The 19,248-nt window shown below is 35.8% G+C and overlaps 5 protein-coding genes across 8 annotated transcripts; 4 read left to right on the forward strand and 1 right to left on the reverse strand.

Annotated features, from left to right (window-relative positions):
- On the forward strand, window positions 2,227-3,708 carry LOC109129479. Its single transcript, XM_019237743.1, has 3 exons — window positions 2,227-3,259; window positions 3,338-3,459; window positions 3,622-3,708. Exons 1-3 carry the CDS (start codon window positions 2,227-2,229, stop codon window positions 3,706-3,708), a joined length of 1,242 nt encoding a protein of 413 aa, XP_019093288.1.
- On the forward strand, window positions 4,106-5,335 carry LOC109129480. The gene is made up of 7 exons (XM_019237744.1): window positions 4,106-4,164; window positions 4,266-4,437; window positions 4,540-4,681; window positions 4,777-4,913; window positions 5,004-5,084; window positions 5,178-5,289; window positions 5,322-5,335. Exons 2-7 carry the CDS (start codon window positions 4,366-4,368, stop codon window positions 5,333-5,335), a joined length of 558 nt encoding a protein of 185 aa, XP_019093289.1. The 5' UTR covers window positions 4,106-4,164; window positions 4,266-4,365.
- LOC104750320 lies at window positions 5,278-7,227 on the forward strand. Its single transcript, XM_010472108.2, has 9 exons — window positions 5,278-5,485; window positions 5,563-5,647; window positions 5,738-5,890; window positions 5,987-6,169; window positions 6,262-6,403; window positions 6,493-6,640; window positions 6,712-6,793; window positions 6,966-7,043; window positions 7,131-7,227. Exons 1-9 carry the CDS (start codon window positions 5,400-5,402, stop codon window positions 7,149-7,151), a joined length of 978 nt encoding a protein of 325 aa, XP_010470410.1. The 5' UTR covers window positions 5,278-5,399; the 3' UTR covers window positions 7,152-7,227.
- Window positions 15,170-17,236, forward strand: LOC104750321. Of its 4 annotated transcripts, none has more exons than XM_010472110.2 (9): window positions 15,170-15,333; window positions 15,424-15,499; window positions 15,588-15,737; window positions 15,834-16,016; window positions 16,104-16,245; window positions 16,331-16,467; window positions 16,560-16,640; window positions 16,721-16,802; window positions 16,889-17,236. In XM_010472110.2, exons 1-9 carry the CDS (start codon window positions 15,284-15,286, stop codon window positions 16,927-16,929), a joined length of 942 nt encoding a protein of 313 aa, XP_010470412.1. In that variant the 5' UTR covers window positions 15,170-15,283; the 3' UTR covers window positions 16,930-17,236. The 4 variants fall into 4 exon arrangements, with proteins under 4 accessions (XP_010470412.1, XP_010470414.1, XP_010470411.1 ...); XM_010472112.2 differs by having other exon boundaries at window positions 16,898-17,236; XM_010472109.2 differs by having other exon boundaries at window positions 16,721-16,798.
- On the reverse strand, window positions 18,228-19,016 carry LOC104753556. Its single transcript, XM_010475791.1, has one exon. The coding sequence runs from the start codon at window positions 19,014-19,016 to the stop codon at window positions 18,228-18,230; it is 789 nt and encodes a 262-aa protein (XP_010474093.1).

Raw genomic sequence — 19,248 nt, forward strand, 5'->3', positions numbered from 1 at the left:
TTTTTTTTTTTTTTTTTTTTTTTTGCTTCTAATTGTGTGAGAGAGAAAACAAAGTGACTATACGCGGGAAAATCGATTGTTTTATGTATCGAAATCGAAGACTCACACTTTATCACGTGACAAGGCTTGGAAATTAAATCACCTGATTGAGGAATTGTGTCGAACACCTTGTGAGCATTTCTCGCGTGGACTGCTTTTGTTGTAAACACTCAACAATATAAACCCCCAAAAAAAATCGAGTAAGTTTTCGAATTCGGGAGCGATTCTTCATGTTTTGGATCAGAGATGGACGTGGAATGATCGAAATTGGTTTATATCTTTTGAGTTTTTGGCTTTTGAGAGATTCGTAGAAAGGAAAGTGGTTCAAATGTTTTTGAGTTTTGCTGACTCTACCGGTTAAGTTGTACCGGTTCCGAAGTTTCTAATAAATTAATAAAAAAAAAAAAAAACTCAAGTTTAAGATAGTGCACTGCCCACCAAGTGTTCGACAAAAGTTCGCAATACCGTAGGAGACGACGATACACTCGTGGGAAGAGTTTTCACGCACAATTCTTAATAGAACACGTGACCCTCACGTGAACAAAACCCAACTGACTCTGTTGACCTTTATGGGAAGAAGAGTTTTCACTTTCTTCTTCTTCTTCTTCTTAATTCTTCTCGTCGACGCTTCCCACATTTTTCTCTTTCTTTCTCGGGAAAATTCAGAAAGAAAAGCTCCATTGTTGTTTCTCTCTATAGAGGTAACTACAGAACGTTTTTATTAGATTTAACAAAAGATTATGATTTTCTCATTAGATTAACAAAAGACTATACAAGAGTTTATATAAGCTAGATAATTAACGGTAACGTTACAAACTAACGTCTAACAGAATCCTATGTAACACTCTGCATTTAGTCCCTGCAACAGCTCTGTAACGGCGTCAAGCAGCTTGTGTTTCTTCGTGTAATCTGATAGTCCCCCTTAAGCTGGCATGAAAATGTTTGAAATGCCAAGCTTACTCACAAGATTCCGAAACGGTCCTGGTTGCATTGCTTTGGTTAGGATATCTGCAATCTGACAATCAGAGCGAACATGAAGAAGCTTAAGAGTACCATCGGTAACTCTATCACGCACTGTGTGGCAATCCCTTTCAATGTGTTTCGTCCTTTCATGAAACACTGGATTGTTACCTATATGAATAGCAGCTTCATTATCACAGTAAAATGCAGTGGGAGATGGAGTAGGAAGCTGAAGATCTTCCATAAGACTGCGAATCCAGAGAATCTCACAAACCGCTAAAGCCATAGCTATGTATTCTGACTCTGCTGAAGACCGAGATACAACGTCTTGTTTCTTCGATTTCCATGAGATAAGAGAGTCCCCAAGAAAGACACAATAACCAGAGACAGACCTGCATGTGTCAGGACAACCACTGAAGTCTGCATCAGCAAAAGCTTTGAGTTCCATACTCGGGTTTGAAGAATAAAACAAGCCCTATCCAACTGTTCCTTTGATGTAGTGGAGCAATTTAGTAACAGCTTGGTAATGAGTTGTACGAGGTTCAGTAGTGTATTGTGCCAACTTATTCACTGAAAAGCAAATGTCTGGTCTTGTAAGAGTCAGATAGATGAGCTTCCCAATAATACTTCGATAAGTCTCCGGATTATCTATCGATTCACCATCTTCTTTCGACATCTTTTGATTTGGCTCCATTGGTATTGTAGACGGTTTACAAGCCAATAAACCTGCACCATCCAGCAAATCAAGTGCATATTTCCTTTGGCAAATAGAAATACCTGCACTAGACCGAGATATATCCAAGCCAAGGAAATATTTTGCTGCTCCCAAGTCCCGCAACTTGAAATGAGATTTCAACTGTGTCTTGAGTTCATCATTAAATTTTTTCTCATTCAAAGTTTGTTACAAAGTTTCTCGAGAAAATCTCATTTTCCGGAAGAAAAAAATTTTCAAAACCTGATCTCTCTTTGCTCATTTCACTTAAGCTTGTAGTGTTAACCTTATCGCTGTCGATCATCATCGTCATGGCGAAGAAAGGAACCAAGCAACTCAGGAATCGAGCAATTTCTCAGGATTCTGGTGAAGATTCACCGATTGTTCATCGCTCTGCTTCTCGCATCGAGCAATCAGCTCCAGTCAACACTTTCGTGACTCGTCTTTCTCCAGATTCCGATTCGATCGACAGCCATCACAATCCATATTACTGACAATCTGGAGATCATCCCGATATGTCGATCGTAACCGAGATTCTTACTGGAGATAACTATAATACATGGATAATCACTATGAGAACTAGTCTAGAAGCAAAGAATAAGATTAGTTTCGTTGATGGATCTCTTCCTCGACCTCATGAATCTGATCCTTTGCACAAAATCTGGATTCGTTGCAATAGTATGGTGAAGGCTTGGATGCTGAATGTAGTCTCTAAACAAATCTATGATAGCATTCTCTATTTTCAAGATGCTGCTGGAATTTGGGAAGATCTTCATAGACGGTTTCATAAGAGTAATCTCCCTCAGATCTATAACCTTGAGCAAGAGATAAGCTCTTTGCGTCAGGGAAATATGTCATTATCTGAATATTACACCAAGAAGGTTACTCTCTGGGAGCGTTTGGCTTGTACTAAGAATCTGATGGAAAATGGTGGATGTCGGTGCTCACAAGTTATGAAGCTATTAGATGATTATGAGACCACACGCATCACTCAGTTTCTTATGGGACTCAATGATGATTTCACTAATATCAGAGGACAAATATTGAATATGAAGCCACGGCCTAGTCTTTCTGATATGTACAACATGTTGGAGTCTGATGAGTCTCAACGGCAACGTATCAGTACAAAGCCTAACCCGTCTGCTTTCCAAGTCAAAGCACAAGTGAATGCATATCAACCAAAGGGATTTCAGAAACCTCAAACCACTTGTGCACATTGTGGTTTAAACGGACACACTATTGATGTCTGCTACAAAATTCATGGATTTCCTCCGGGTTGGAAACCAAAGAATCAGAGACAGAACTCTAATCAAAGGTTTAATGCACCAGCGGCAGCCAATCTTGCTCTTACTGAATCTGGATCAGAATATGACAGGGAAAAAGCACTCAGTCCTGAACAGTTACAGTACTTGGTATCTTATCTCAACTCAAAGCTGCAGCCTCAACAATCTGCAGGACATGCTCATACTAACTCCTCGACTGCAACTATTACTGAGATAACTTCTCCTGGTTCTTCGGGTCTGAATCCTATGGCTTGCCAAATGACTGGTACATTCTTTCCTTCCATATTCTGCACATTGTCTACAGAGAATCAATCATATTTTTATTCTTTGTCTGACAATATAGAAAAAATGAATTCTTGGGTTATTGACACTGGTGCTACACATCATGTCACAAATGATAAGAACCTGTTTCAGCATATGACACCTATTCAAGATACAACAGTAAAACTTGCTAATGGTGTTGGTGTAAGAATACATGGTTTAGGAAATATAAGACTCAACGATAAGCTTTTGCTTACTGATGTTTTATATATCCCTCAATTCAAGTTTCATCTACTAAGTGCGAGTTCATTGACTGCAGAAATAAAATGTGGGTTGTGGTTTGACTCTTATGGCTGTGAAATTCAGGATCTTACAAAGGGGTTGATGATTGGCAGAGGTAGATTACACAACAGCTCTGTAACGGCGTCAAGCAGCTTGTGTTTCTTCGTGTAATCTGATAGTTTTGCTTTCAAGAAGATGGATCCATCAGCGGTTCAAGAAGTGAAGAAACCTGATCAGTAAGTAGTCAAATCTCATCCTCCAGAGTTAGTTCTTTATGACTTAGTTCTTCTCTTCGTCTCCTTGCTAAGTGCTTATCTATCATTCAGAGATCTCTCAGCCTCAAACACAGAGGATTCTGATGAAGAGAATAAACTCAACGCCACTTCTGTATCCGCTCTTGATATGATACTCGAGGTTTTAATTTTGCACAACTTAACAAGCGCCTGAATCTATTATTATAGATATTGTTTATTTGATTTATGGTTTTATGAATGTGATTTTGTGCAGTCTCTTTGGAAGATTAGGTTTTTCTTTAACGCTTATTGGTTGGATTGTGTTGAATCTGCTCCTCCAAAGGAGATACTTCGTACTTTCCTACTCAACGATCTCAGTCTCACTCATTCCCTGGTCTCTGCTCTCATCTTTTGAAACCTTTTGTGACTTATGTGTGCTGTTAATTACTTCTTTCTCAAGCTTCATATGTTCTTGTTGTTTACTATACTCTTCAGGAAGCAAACGATATTTCTAAACATCTTGGAGCTTCTTCCTCGCTGTTATTCACACTTTGAAGTTGATGAAGTGGCCACAACCATTTGCATTAGATGCAAGATGAATATGGCGTATTCTCGTCAACGTTCTTATCGCATCATCGTCAATGCTGATTCAATCAGGGTTTACCGCGTACGCAAGTCATTTTCTACCGTATGTTTTAAGTACTGAAAGTGAAACAGAGTCACTTCTTTCATGAGACTGATGCTAGAAACTTTTTTTGGGTAATCACAGTCTGTATTCGTGATTAAAGCATTTGAGACTACCCTTAAGATCATCAGGCTCAACGTAAAGATGCTTTGCGACAAGGAAGGATGTGGGAAACGAAACTATGTTCAACGTATGATAAACAATCTCCCAACTGTTTTCACAATTGGTAAGCTTATATATGATAGCTATGGAGTTAGTTGGTTAGTATTATTAACAAGAAAATGCACTAGTTTTGAGCATGTTTTCTTGTGTTTTTTTTAGCACTTCAGTGGGAGAACAATGAGACTAGCATCGATATATACAGTACGGCTACTGTTATAGAAACTGAGATATGTATTAGTGCCATATACAGATACAAATGTGACAGCTTATACACCAAATACCGTCTGGTCTCAATGGTAAGGGGCCAAGTATCTAAAATTTGTTTTACTTCCATTAAGTTTACTATATATTGAAGTACCAGAAACAAATCTAATGTTAATATGTAGGTTTGCTCGCATGGAGATCAATACAACTGTATAGCTTATGAAAACTATAGATGGGTCAGATATTTTGGTTCTGAGAAAGAGGTAAAAGCTTTTAGACAATTTTGTAAAAGACAAGCAAGTTACTCTTGATATCTGTGACGTCTGTACCTGAGTGAGGGTATGTTACTTATCCAGGTTATAGGAGACTGGAAGAGTGTTGTCAACAGTTTCCTAACGCACGATATTCGACCCGAGATTCTGTTTTTTGAGAGCGTACGTAAGCTCCTTGGACTGCATACATGCTTATGTTTTTACCTTTGCTTATGTGTGTGTTCCCAGTTCCACCTACATGAATCGCAGGCTCGACAGAGGGACCAGGTTCTGTCCGGGCAGAGAGATCTGGGAAAATCCAGAAAGATGAGTCCCAGCCAGAACATGGAGATGAATCCATCAGAGGTTCAAGAAGTAAGGAAATTCGAAGATATTGACCAAAAATTAGAACCGTAAGTAGTCAAATCTCATCCTCTAATTAAACCTTTTCCTCTAGAGTATGCTTTAATTATGCTTATCTATCATTCAGAGATCTCTTAGACTCAAACACAGAGGAATCTGAAGAGAAGTTACAGAACGCCACTTCTGTTTCAGCTCTTAACATGATACTCAAGGTTTATTTTTGCAGAACGTAACTAGCCTGAATCTATTTTTTATCGATATTGTTTCTTTCATTTATGTTTTTAAGAATGTGATTTGTGCAGTCTATGTGGAAGATTAGTGTTTTCTTAAGCAATTTTTTGAGGAATTATGTTCAAGAAGCACAACACAACCTGAAACATGATGAATCTGTTCTTCCACAAGACATACTTCGTATCTTCCTACTCGAAAATTTCAGTCTCACTACTCATCCTCTGGTCTCTGCTCTCATCTTTAAACCTGTGTCTTATCTGTGTTGTTAATTACGTTTTTATCAAGCTTCATATGTTCTTGTTGTTTACTATACTCTTCAGGAAGCAAACGGTGTTTCTAAGCTGTTTCTAAACATCTTGGAGCTTCTACCTCGCTGGAATTCGTACTTCAAAGTGAACGAAGTGGCGAAAACGAATTGCGTTAGATGCAAGCCAGATAGGGCGTATTCTGGTGAATGTTCTTTTGGTCTGATCATCAATGCTAATTCACTCAGAGTATTCAAGGCAAGTCATTTTTTTCATTTTGTTTTTTTGTACTGAAAGAGAGTCAAGTCTTACATGAGATTGATGCTAGAAACGTTTTTGGGTAATCACAGTCTGCACTTGTGATTTATACATTTGCAACTACCCTTAAGATCATCAGGCTCAACGCAAAGATGCTTTGTGAAAAAGGAGGATGTGGGAAACGAAACTATGTTCAACATATGATAAATAAACTTCCATCTGTTTTCACAATTGGTAAGCCTATATATGATAAGCTATGGTTAGTAGCATTAACAACAAAATGCAGTAGTTTTTTTGAGCATGCTTTCTCATATTGTTTTTAGCACTTGAGTGGGAGAACAATGAGACTGGAAAAGAGATATTCGATACAATTTCTGTCCTGGCGACTAAGATAGATATTCGTAAGATATACAAATACGAAGGTGACAGTCCATACACCAAATACCGTCTCGTCTCAATGGTAAAGGCCAAGTATCTTATTTGTTTCAGTTCCATTTAAGTTTTCTATGTTACTAGAAACAACTCCAAATATTAATATTCAGGTTTTATCGCATGAAATATCTATACAACTGTATAGCTTATGAAAATAATACATGGGTCAGACATGACTGTTCTGAGATAGAGGTAATATTACAGGTTTGCTCGCATGGAGATGGATACAACTGTGTAGCTTATGAAAACAATGGATGGGTCAGACATTTTCGTTCTGAGAAAGAGGAAAAGAGCTTAGACTTTTATGGTGAAAGACAAGCAAGTTACTCGATCTGTGACTGAGTGATGTATGTTGGCTGTCTAGGTTATTGGAGACTGGGATGGTGTTCTCAACAAATTCCGAGAACTGTATATTCGACCTGAGATTCTATTTTTTGAAAACGTAAGCTCCTTTGAGTGAATACTTGCTTCTTCTTTTTGTTCTTTTATTATGTGTGTGTGTTCTCAACTCCACCTACTTGAATTGCAGACTAGGCAAGACGGGGACTAGAAGTTTTCCGCGCTGGGATCTGATGATTAAGTGAGTGGCTTCCAATGGTGCAGGAAAGGGATTGATGTATATACAGTGTGTTCTGAGTCTAAGTCAAAGCCTTTATAGGAGTACGTAGAACAATGTTTTGGTGTTGTCAGACAACTCACAACTGTGAACAGACTTGTCTGTTTTTTGTTTTTGCCCAAATTCAACATACTGATTGTTTATGATCATTGAATACAAATAGCTAGATATATCATTCTTCCAAATTCAACACTTGTAACACTACTCAGTTTGATGCATTGGCCGGTAAGTGGTAACAGAAGCTTTCTTTATCCCATTTGTTAGGTTTAGACAATTATCCCATCTAGACATAAACAGGGTCGATATGGACACTCACTTTGTTCTATTCAATTTCACTGATCTTGTACCAGGATAATGACGGTTTAGTTTCTTTGGTAGGTGTTTTGTCTTAGTGATATGGACATCAAATTCAAAGAAAGATCATATACACTTCTTCAAGATGATCTTCCACATGTCCATAGATGCACCAAACCACACATGATAAAACACAAATTCATCCAAGACTCAAATTGCCTTATTTGGAATCGATTGCCTTAAATCTCCACTGACTCTTTCCAAAACTTATTAGGCACAAAATGGAGACTCTCTACTAATTTTAAGAAGCTTCTAAAAGTGCACAACTTCATGCCAAAGCTGTCTAGATATAAGGAACCTTAACGTCTTTCTCATACCAATATGATTATGAAATTATGTTAAATGTTAAAAATGTTAAATTGGAGACTCTCTACTAATTTCTATTCCAAACTGAAAAAGGAGTAAGTAGGAAAATTTGAATAAATAAAAAAATGTTTATACAGAAGTGGGTATTTACATTTTTTAGATTTAATAATTTACAGTATATTTTTTTAATCCATTTTCTATTTTTTGTATAATTAATAAACTAAACTTAAAATAAGTAAATAATGTTATAATTTTGAATTTTATGAATTATATATATATAAACAGGGGTAGCAAAAACCTCAGAAATAGAAAATGTAAAGAGGGTGTCGGTCAACACCAAGGTTCAGCATCGATCGACATTGTAGGATAGTATTGTAGGGTAGTGTCGGTCGACACCAATGCCAGTGTCGGTCGACACTTGGCTGGTGTCAGTCGACACCTCCCTTCCAGTTTCCTGGTTTGTTTGTCTTGTTTGTTGTTTGTGTTTGACATTGGTATCTCAATTGTTTGTGTATATAGCCCAATAGATGAGAGCATTGTCTCATTGAGTGTTTATCAAATACTCATGCATCTCTATTTGTGTTTGCGGTGCATGTAAAAGCAAAGTGTGATCGTGGAATCAAGGCGATGGGGATGATCTAGGGTCTCGTTTGTGTGATGTTGGTTGTGTATGGTTATGTTGTTGGAACCTTGGTTAGAGTTATGTTAGGTTGATGGATAGAATGGTTAGGAATGTTATTGTATTTAATGATATATTGGTTTGGTATTATTTGTATGTTTCCGCTGTGTAAAATGGTTATTGTTAGTTAATGATGAGTTGTGGTTTGGATTGGTTTAATTAAGTAGCATATGATGCTTAATTATATATTGTACTAGATTCATACCCGCACGTACGTGCGGGGTTGTTTTCATAAACTAAGCTTGCTATAAAGTTTGAAATATATTATGTACGTGCCAAAAATTATTTTATAAAATATGTTTGTATATAGTTTTTTTTTGAAAATGTTAGTTTGTTTTAGTTTGTAAAATGTAATAAAATAATATATTTGAAAATAATATATGACAAATCAGTCTATATATAAAAAAAAATTGTAAAAACAGTCACATACACCATAGTTGTGAGTACTGCTTTTCCATAGGTAACATATAATTAGAGGGTATAACATTTATAAATGAAACTAAGATTGGTTGTTTATATTCATTTTATGAATGTTAGGTTGAAATAATAGCAGTTTCACGAAGAAATTTAGATTGATGTGATGGTGGATCTGGATCAAATAAGAACCGAATTAGTGATCGATTAGATTATTTATTATCAAATCTGTAAACAATCAAACCGGAAAAAAGCGCTAAAATTTAAAATTTTTGATCGAATGACCTAAAGTGTTACCAAAGCGCTTTTGAAACCCATCTCGATAGGTTTGGCAGGAAACGAATTTAATATTTTTTGGCCCGTAAAAAACTCACTTTAAGAAACCATATGAGTAATGTATGCATTCGCTTGCTTGAATTTCTAAACCCCGTGGGTAAAAGGCATTTCAATAAATATTTTTTTCTAATAGGTAAGATATATTTTAAGAGATGGGGTAAGACATTATGACGGAATACTCTATAAAATATTTAATTCTACTCAAAAATTTTGAAATAATCATCCTAAATTAGACATTTACCTCGTTACCCAATTTTTCAAATTATAATGTTTTTTTAATTTTTAAATTACACGTTTTTATCTTATACCCACTATAACTAATCATTATATTTAAAATAAATAAGCCTATGGAGATTTTGAATATGTTACAAACCTGTCCCATCTTCTATTTTATCAGGAATAGTTTGTCATCATTTTTTTTTTGATATTCAAATACAGAAATGTTTTTATGATACATGAAATTAAAAGAAAAAACTACTATAAAATTCTTAAATGTGTAAACATCGTTTTCTTTTGTTTTATTTGATTGACATAATTTAAATAACACACAAATTCAACGAAAATAAAGCAGATAATGTGAATTTACAATTTGTAATTAGTTTTATAACCTGTATTATGAAACATTTCCATTATGGGACAAACATGTCTACACCTTATGCTATATGTTGTGTGGATGGGCAGACAAATCTACTATACAATTACATGTTGTTCTCTTCTATATCTAAAGAATAAACACCGTCATTTAATCATAAACAATGACATGAGAGTCAGAGACTTAAGCCCAACCAAAGTAACCTTCTCTCATCATCTTCTCCCTATTCCAGAGGGACATATATAGCCCCCAAAATTTAGAATGAACAAATCTAAAACTAAAAGTGTCTCTTGAGTTCTCAAATACCTGAACCATATGTTTTTGCTTTATCCCTTGTGTTTATGGTAATTTGTAAAGTTGAAATGGAAAATCACTTCTCGGATTTGTAAAATCACTAAATTCAATTGAAAATACAAACATGAGGTGCTTTTCATAAATTTCTTACTAAAAAAATACATAATAACAAAGTTGTGAACCTACAGTACAATAAAAATAAGACTCAGCCCACAGAAAATTATGGAGCTTGGTTACATATTCATAATCATCTGCCATTTTCTTTTCTAAAACCTTTGAACACTCCTAACGAATATACCCAAGCTCTGCAGCGTTAATTTTTTCCCAGGCCGATGAAAATATTTTTTAATAAACGATTTATGTGGTGTGTGCAATTTTAAGAAGATATATATATATAGCTCAAAGATAATTAGGGTTTGAAGGATCAAAATCTCAACAAATAAATTCTTAATTGCATATTACATTAATTGCTTACGTCAAATAAAAGTTGAATTAACACCATATCTTGATTACATATCTTTTAATCAGTAGTTTTGGTGAATCAATAATTCAAAATTTCCTAAAATTTCGGGAGTATTTGAAACTATCCAAAAATTAGATTAAACATTCAAGTAAATCATTTAATTGTTTCTCATAGGGTATATTCGTTAGTATAATTTATAATATTGCATAATTAAGTAAGTAATTAAATCTTTACCATTTTTTTTGTTAGAATCATAATAGTATTTAATTAGATTTCCTAATACTAATCAATCAAATCACTAATAATACGGTTTTGTATGATATTTATAATATTTTCAAAAGATTGAGATCTCTTTATATAAATACTATGTCAACAAATTATATTTTTCTAATTCTTGTTTCCTAAAATCTAGTTATCTCGACTACCACTTTTTGGAAACTCTTTAAATTGAGAAAGTCTATTAAAGTTATTTATGTTTTAATAAAAGAAATAAATATAGTTTTATCAATTTATTTTTGTAATTCTTGTTTCCTAAATTATAGTTTCGGTGAAATACTCTGTTTAGATATAGGATCCGAATAAAGTACTGTTTGGATCCGATTTTTTGATTAAATGTAACTCATGTAATATCTGTTTGGCTTCTAGGATTATACATATCCTTATTCTTATTTGAGTGGCATTTCATTGTAATAATCTCTAACTCTATGTCTTTTTTTTACTGGAAGAAGTTTATATTACTTAACCAGAGTTATTACAAAGTGGTTCAATTAGCCAAACAGGCTTTGTTACAAATTCAACATAAAAAACAGTATTTTGACATCCAAATTTTGCAAGAGTATCGGCAACTACATTACATGACTTTCTTGTAAATTTACAAACAAAGTTATGAAATTTTGATCCCTAGAGATGTATATCCTGAATCACATTCGAAATGGACGCATTCCTTTGATAACCATTAACAATTTTCACCAAATTTTCACAATCCCCTTCAAAGATCATCGACTTACAACCTCGAATCCATGCTAGTTTTAAAGCCGATAGTAGTGCCTTTGCCTTTGCCTCTGCTTCTAGTGCCGACTGAGAGTTAGATAAAACTGTTGCTCCCCAAACCAAAACTTCTCCCTGATAGTCTCTAATTATCCATCCACCTAAAGTAGAGTGTCTATGTGTATCAAAAGCTGCATCAAAATTACATTTAAACATTGGATAGCTTGGTCTTGTCCAAGTTGATAAATTCGTAGAAGAACTTGTTGGAGGAATCCGTGTGTCCAGATTTAGAGTTGTTATCCATTCTTTTGTTTCAGCAACCGCTTTCAAAAGTGTGGTTGAAGAATCTTCTCTAATGCTATCAAAAACTTGTGTGTTCCTTGCTTTCCATATATGCCAAAGGAGCCAAAAGGGTAAATAAAACTTTTGTGGGTTGTTATGTTGGGTTGCTGAATTGAGGAGTGTTTCAATAGATGACTTCATATCCGTGTGCACTTGATTAGTATGTTGCGGTGATATGTCTGATAGTTGCCATACTAATTTTGCAAAAGGGCACATGAATAAAGCATGTAAGATTGATTCATCTTCCTGGTTGCATCTTGGACAAAGAGGATCAATATGCATTCCTCTGGTTCGAAGCCGGGTAGTTGTAGGTAAAGCTTTAGATAATACTCTCCATAGAAAGTGCTTGATTTTTGGTAAGATTTGGAGTTTCCATATTTTATTTTTGAGCTCTACCAAGCCATGAGGAATAGGTGGGAAAGGGTGAGCATCATGGTGGTCATGAGTGAGCAGCCAATATCCCGATTTAACAGTATATTCAGCTCTACTTGTATAATGCCATATTAATCTGTCTGGTACTCCAATCTGTGATAGATATAAATTCTTGATATCTTCTTGATCTTCAACTATCGGAATAGTCTCAACTTGGTGTAAGTCCCAAGAACGATAACTCCCAATTTCTTGAATCAAAATATCCGATGTTTTATTATGATGATGTACATTTGTGGTTGTTATCGGTTTAGAGGGATGAGCTGGTAGCACATTATCAGTATTGAGACGTATTGACTTGCCATCTCCAACTATGTATCGAGAACCCTTTTTGATCACCTTCAGTCCATTCAGTAAGGAAGACCAGCCATAAGATTGGTTCTTTCGTTCTTTTGCATCCAATAGAGTATCATCATGATAATAGCGTGCTTTCATGACTTTTGCAAACAAAGAATTAGGAAATTGAAACAGTCTCCAGGCTTGCTTAGCTAGAAGAGCATCATTAAATTTTTCGATATCTTTGAAACCTAGACCACCTTCCTTTTTAGGATATTTAAGCCTTGACCATGAGATCCATGGAATCCCATGTTGTTGTGAATTTTGTTCCCACCATAAGTTCATTAATAAAGTTTCAATATCTGAGGTGACACCCTTTGGCAGCTTAAAACAAGACATCGCATAAATAGGCATCGAGACTGCAACTGATTTGGGCATTATTTCCTTTCCTGCAGGTGATAAAGTTCTTGAGCTCCAATGAGATGTTCTATTCTTCACTCAGTCAATTATATAGGTGAACATTTCCTTTTTCTATCGACCAAATTGTCCTGGAAGACCTAAATATTTACCACCTCCACCATGATTTGGTATATTTAGGATCGACGTCAATCGGTCTTGTGTCATACCATAAACCCGAGATCCAAACGATATAATCGACTTTGATTTGTTTATTTGCTGACCAGAGTAGTACTCATAAATATCGAAAACATCCTTCAGTGCTTGACAATTTCGTTTGTTTGCTTGACAAAAGAAGAGTGAGTCGTCAGCAAACTGTAAATGGGTGATGCTTGGTACTCCAATACCGATTTTAATTCCTCTTATATCTCCGTCTTTGGCTCTTGAATTTATCAAGTGGCTTAAGATATCAGAACAGATGATGAAGATGTAGGGTGATAGAGGATCACCTTGACGTATCCCTCTTCCAGGTGTTATGTTGCCATGAGGTACACCATTGATTAAAACAGAGTAATTTACTGATTTAACTGCAACCATTATCCACCCTATCCATTGATCGCAAAAACCAAAGACCTTCAAGGTAGTTTCTAAAAAATTCCACTCTACTCTATCATAGGCCTTACTAACATCGGTCTTAATCGCCATATAAGTCTGTGAAACTCTTTTTCAAACCTTGAGAGAGTGCATCAACTCATGAGCTATCATCACATTGTCTTGAATGATTCGTCCTGGTATAAAAGCAGCTTGTGCTTCAGATACGATGCCATTGAGATGAGGTTTCAACCGTTGTACCAAGCACTTTGATACTATTTTGTATAAAACATTGCATAAGGCAATAGGACGATAATCAGAAAGAGTGATGGGGTTATCTATCTTTGGGATCATACAAATGTTTGTGTGGTTAATGCTTGGTTTCATAAGTGAAGTTCTGAAAAAAGTTTTGACTTCTTCAATGACATGATCTCCCACTGTGTCCCAACATTCTTTATAGAACCTAGCTGTTAGTCCATCTGGTCCTGGTGTCTTGTCATCCCCAATCAGGCATACTGCATCATGAATTTCTTTGTCGCTAAATTCTCTTGTTAAACTGGCATTGATTTCATCCGTTACAGTGGCTGTGAAATCAGAAAATTCAATAGGAGAGACATAATGACTACTTATGTAAAAAATTCAATAGAAAATCTCTAACTCTATGTCTATTTATTAAAAATGCTTCTCTTTTAATAGTATAGATTTATTATTTTTAAACAAAAATGGGTATGGTTGTTTCAAGGTTATACTGAACTCTATTCAATTTATTAATTTCTTAATTCTATGAAATTCAAGTGTTGCTCAAAATTCAGTAGTTTTGTATAACAACATTATTTAAAATCAATTTAACAAAAAAGCTAGTGTAACAAAACATTTTTTTGATAGGAATTCAAAGTATTATTTGAAACTAGGTCAATACAGCACGTACAAATAAAACCTCTATAAAATGATATTCAACAACTTAATAAATACGACAAAATAATAAATTTTGTTGTTCTTAGTCGTGCTAATGTAAAAATTGACAAAATTGTATAAGATGATAAATTAATATTTTTTAAAAGTATTCTATTTAAATTATGATCCCAATGATATTATAAATTAGTAGTGGTAGAAATCAACATGTAGTTTTGTATAAACGAAAAATTAAGAGATCTCTTCACTTTATAGTGATTGATGAATGATGATCATTAATTTGCAATTGAAGGACGAAACTGAACTGAAACGGGATAATGGGGCAATATGGACAATATATATAAATTGTGGGGGCGATACAAAAAAAGCAACCTTTCTTTGGTGAGAATTTGTGTTCTACTGCAAGAAATGGATACCAAGTGTTCGACGAAAGTTCTCAATACCTTGACCGTGGGAGACGACGACGATACACACTTGTGGGAAGAGTTATCGCGCTCAATTATTTTAATAGAACACGTGACCCTCACGTGAACAAAACCCAACTGACTCTGCTGACCCTTCCTTCTTCTTTATATAGATCCCTTTCTTCGTCTTCCCTTCACTCTTGCTTGACCCCATTTTCTCGAGAAAAGTTGAGAAAGAAAAGCTCAATTCTTGTTTTCTCGGAACGTTTCGTTTTCAATTCCAGCAAGATCATGGAGATGGATCCATCAGACGTGAAGAAACTTGTAGCAAATGATTCTTCGTAAGTAGTCAGTCAAAATCTCATCCTCTCCGAGTAATTTTAATTTATGCTTCTCCCTTAAATTTTCTCTGAGAATTCGTGTTCATCCAGAGACTCAGCCGCAGAAGAATCTGAAGAGAAGAAACTAAACGCCACTTCTGTTTCAGCTTTTGATATGATACTCAAGGTTTGATTTTGCACAAACTTAACAAGCGCCTGAATCTCTCTTGTTTAATTTTGATTCATGTTTCCAAGAATGTGATTTTTTTTTGCAGTCTCTTTGGAAGATTAGCGTTTTCTTAAGCGATTTTTTGATGAGTTATGTTAAAGAAGCACAGCACAACCTCACAGATGATGAATCTGTTCATCCACAAGACATACTTCGTATCTTCCTTCTCAAAAAACTCAGTCTCGCTCATCCTCTGGTCTCTTCTCTCATCTTTTAAAACCTGTTCATTACTTCTTTCTCAAGATTCATATGTTTTTTAATTTGTTGTTGTCTATTATTATATACTCTTCAGGACGCAAATGGTGTTTGTGACCTGTTTCTTAACATCTTGGAGCATCTGCCGCGCTGGAATTCACACTTTGAAGTGAAGGAAGTGTCGAAAAAGATTTGCAATAGATGCAAGATGGGTATGGAATATCCAGTTGAACGTTCTTTTGGTCTGATCATCAATGCTGGTTCCCTCAGAGTAGTCAAGGCAAGTCCTTAAATCAATCTCTTAAGCAAATGAGAAGAAACCTATGTAATTTGAAAGTGAGGCTAGAAGCGTTTTTGTTTATTACAGGCATTATTCGAGAATCTTACATTCGATAAGATCCTTCAGATCATCAGGATAGATCTTAAGATGCCTTGTGATAAGGAAGGATGTGGGAAAATAAACTATGTTCAACGTATGATAAACAAACTTCCTACTGTTTTCACAATTGGTAAGCTTTGAAGTTAGATTGGTCATTACACATTAGCTTAATAATGCACTAGATTTACCCTTTTAATTATTCTTGTATTGTTTAGCACTTGAGTGGGAGAACAATGAGCCTCTAGGAGAGTTATTCAATACTACTTCTGTTCTGACAACTGAGATAGATATCAAAACGATATACCTATACGAAGGTGACAGTGAATGCACTAAATACCGTCTTGTCTCAATGGTAAGGGCTAATTATCTAGTTCGTTCAGTTCCATTTGGGTTTCCCATGAAAGATTTTGTTACCAGAAACAACTCCAATGTTCATACATACAGGTTTGCTCGCATGGAGATGGATACAACTGTGTAGCTTATGAAAACAATGGATGGGTCAGACATTTTCGTTCTGAGAAAGAGGTAAAAGAGCTTATACTTTTATGGTGAAAGACAAGCAAGTTACTCGATCTATGACTGAGTTATGTATGTTGGCTGTCCAGGTTATTGGAGACTGGGGTGGTGTTCTCAGCAAATTCCGAGAACTGCATATTCGACCTGAGATTCTATTTTTTGAAAACGTAGGTAAGCTCCTATGAGTGAATACTTGCTTGTGTTTTTCTTTTATTATGCGTGTGTGTGTTTCTCAACTCCACCTACTTGAATTGCAGGCTATGCAGCAAGACGAGATTGTGTCTGGGCAGAAATCTGAAGGCTAAGAGAAGCTTTTTCAACAGTGTAGGATTGGGATTGATGTATAGACAAAAAGTGTCTCGAGTCATAAGTACTCAAAACCTTATACGAGTATGGTAGAAAAATGGGTAGGAAAGGGATTGATGTATATACCAAAAGTGTTGAGTCTTTAAGCCAAAAACGTTATAGGAGTTAGTAGAACAATGCTTTGGAGGTGTTGTTGCACCATTGTGAACAGATTTTTTAGTGTTTTCTTCCTCACATCCTGATTGTTATGACGACCTGGATGAAGTAGTTAAATATCATTCTTCCAAATTCAACACTTGTTAGGCCGATAATGTTGGTTTAGTTTCTTTAGTGCGTATTTCGTATTAGTGTACTGATTTACATTTTGATACAGTAAAACTGTAAAAGTGGCATGTGAGACTGTGAGAGCATGCAAGGTACAATAATGCTTTATGAAATCACAAGTATAAAAACATCAAAGCCTTATGCAAAAGAATCGTCCCAAACATTTTGCATTGGAACTCTGTTCTGAAACAGAGTTACAAAAAAAATCTAAATGAATCTAACGTCCATGACTCGAAACATAGAGGCTATGTTAATGAAGTCACATAAACATGATAATGAATAAACCACATTTTCCCCTTCATACATTAAGAAGACTATAGAATTCAGACTTATGGAAGTTTTAGTTAATAGTATTAACTTAATATATTGTGATAATGAATAAATAACCAATATCTTGGAGGAAAACGTTGTTCAGCCCCTACTTGTGAGTACCAGTGCAATCACTCTAGCAACTGAATGTGTAAGGATGATTTTGAAGATTGATGACATCGTTACTGTGAGGTAGTGAAGACATCATTGCACACCATTAAACAAGACAGAAAAATATTTTGAGATTCATGAAGATATGCGTATTTAGACCCAAGCAAACTTGTGTCCGTCAAGTTATAATTCACAGCATGCATTTGAGGTTCAAAACCAAAAACAATATATCTGCAAAATGCAGATTTGCATTTAATGAATTGTGTAGTGCATGTTGTTTATCCAGTGTCTAGACAGCCCAGTGACAGAGTGATTTCCGGTATTGAAAAAAGCTGATTTATCATGGAGGAGTCAAACAATGCCAAATATTGATGCTTCAGGGTAAAAAGACACAAAACTCTGATGTGTTTTTTGTATTGAGATTACTGTCCCTTATTTTCTCAAATTTTACTGTCCTTGATCAAATTCTCCTGTATAACTGTCACATTTCCTCAAAACCCTTGACATAAACAAGTTGTCATACTTTATAAGCTTCTCAAATTCAGTTCAGAAAATTTCTGCACTTCTTGGACTAATAGAGGCGTCAATTACCCCAAGAGTCTCCTCAGATTCCGAAGGATTCGACGAAGTAAAAAGGTCTTGAAAATAGGAAACTGCAATGTTCTGGACCTCATTGTCCTCCGTCGACCAAATACCATGCTGATCATGGAGGCCGACTATCCGATTCCGAACCCGACGTTGTTTTGTCTGAGCATGGAAATAACTAGTATTATGGTCACCCAGTCGCATCCACCTGCTCCTAATTATCTGATACCAATAAACCTCCTCATCCCGATATGCCTCCCTCAACTGCCATGTAAGTTCCGCAAGCTCATCAACCGAAGTAGCATCATTCTCCTGGGCTGCCGCTAATTTTGATTTCAGATCCTCAATTGTCTCCTGTCCAAATGGTACTTGGGCGTTCCTCCATTGAGAGATATAACGACAACAAGTGGCCACTTTGTCAACTAAAGAGGTGTTTGGCAAGTTTGACCCCACATTCCACCCCTCAGCAATGGCACCAAAGAAACCCTCCTTATCCAGCCAACGCCTATCAAACCGAAAGCTCCGTCGACCTCTTTGGGTCTTGTCCGCAATCACAGCCAACACCGGCTTATGATCCGATGCAATCATTGTTAAATACTCTGTAAACGAGTCAGTAAACATATCATGCCACTGTTCATTTGCTAAAACCCGGTCTAGCCGACATCGAATCGGTTTTTTATCTCGCCATCCTCGCCATGACAGACTATCACCCAAAGATGGAAACTCCAATAGGCCACAGTGACGAACCATTGTATTAAAGGGCACAAAGGAGGAGGCATGGCGTAATTTGCCACCCCGCTTCTCATGATTGCCTTTTATTTCGTTGGAATCCCCAATTAAAAATAAGTGTAGATCCCTACCTAAACCAATCCTGGTTAAGCGTTCCCAAACCAAATCCCGGTTCTTTGGAACGGGGTCCCCATAAACAAATGACAAAAAAATTAACTTCCCTTTATAATCAACTTCGACATCAATTATTCGA

The sequence above is a fragment of the Camelina sativa genome, chromosome 16 (genome assembly GCF_000633955.1).
Source record: "Camelina sativa cultivar DH55 chromosome 16, Cs, whole genome shotgun sequence".
NCBI lineage: Eukaryota > Viridiplantae > Streptophyta > Magnoliopsida > Brassicales > Brassicaceae > Camelina > Camelina sativa.

Bases quoted from the DNA above. Each gene is read 5' to 3' on its own strand.
- LOC109129479 (XM_019237743.1), top strand. From the start codon at position 2,227: ATGTCGATCGTAACCGAGATTCTTACTGGAGATAACTATAATACATGG. The intron at 3,260-3,337 runs GTACATTCTTTC...CTGACAATATAG, and splicing joins TATGGCTTGCCAAATGACTG to AAAAAATGAATTCTTGGGTT. The intron at 3,460-3,621 runs GTAAGAATACAT...TGTGAAATTCAG, and splicing joins AACTTGCTAATGGTGTTGGT to GATCTTACAAAGGGGTTGAT.
- LOC109129480 (XM_019237744.1), top strand. From the start codon at position 4,366: ATGAATATGGCGTATTCTCGTCAACGTTCTTATCGCATCATCGTCAAT. The intron at 4,682-4,776 runs GTAAGCTTATAT...TGTTTTTTTTAG, and splicing joins CCCAACTGTTTTCACAATTG to CACTTCAGTGGGAGAACAAT. The intron at 4,914-5,003 runs GTAAGGGGCCAA...GTTAATATGTAG, and splicing joins AATACCGTCTGGTCTCAATG to GTTTGCTCGCATGGAGATCA.
- LOC104750320 (XM_010472108.2), top strand. From the start codon at position 5,400: ATGAGTCCCAGCCAGAACATGGAGATGAATCCATCAGAGGTTCAAGAA. The intron at 5,486-5,562 runs GTAAGTAGTCAA...TCTATCATTCAG, and splicing joins ATTGACCAAAAATTAGAACC to AGATCTCTTAGACTCAAACA. The intron at 6,641-6,711 runs GTATCTTATTTG...ATTAATATTCAG, and splicing joins GTCTCAATGGTAAAGGCCAA to GTTTTATCGCATGAAATATC.
- LOC104750321 (XM_010472109.2), top strand. From the start codon at position 15,284: ATGGAGATGGATCCATCAGACGTGAAGAAACTTGTAGCAAATGATTCT. The intron at 15,500-15,587 runs GTTTGATTTTGC...TTTTTTTTGCAG, and splicing joins CTTTTGATATGATACTCAAG to TCTCTTTGGAAGATTAGCGT. The intron at 16,246-16,330 runs GTAAGCTTTGAA...TGTATTGTTTAG, and splicing joins TCCTACTGTTTTCACAATTG to CACTTGAGTGGGAGAACAAT.
- LOC104753556 (XM_010475791.1), bottom strand. From the start codon at position 19,016: ATGGTTCGTCACTGTGGCCTATTGGAGTTTCCATCTTTGGGTGATAGT.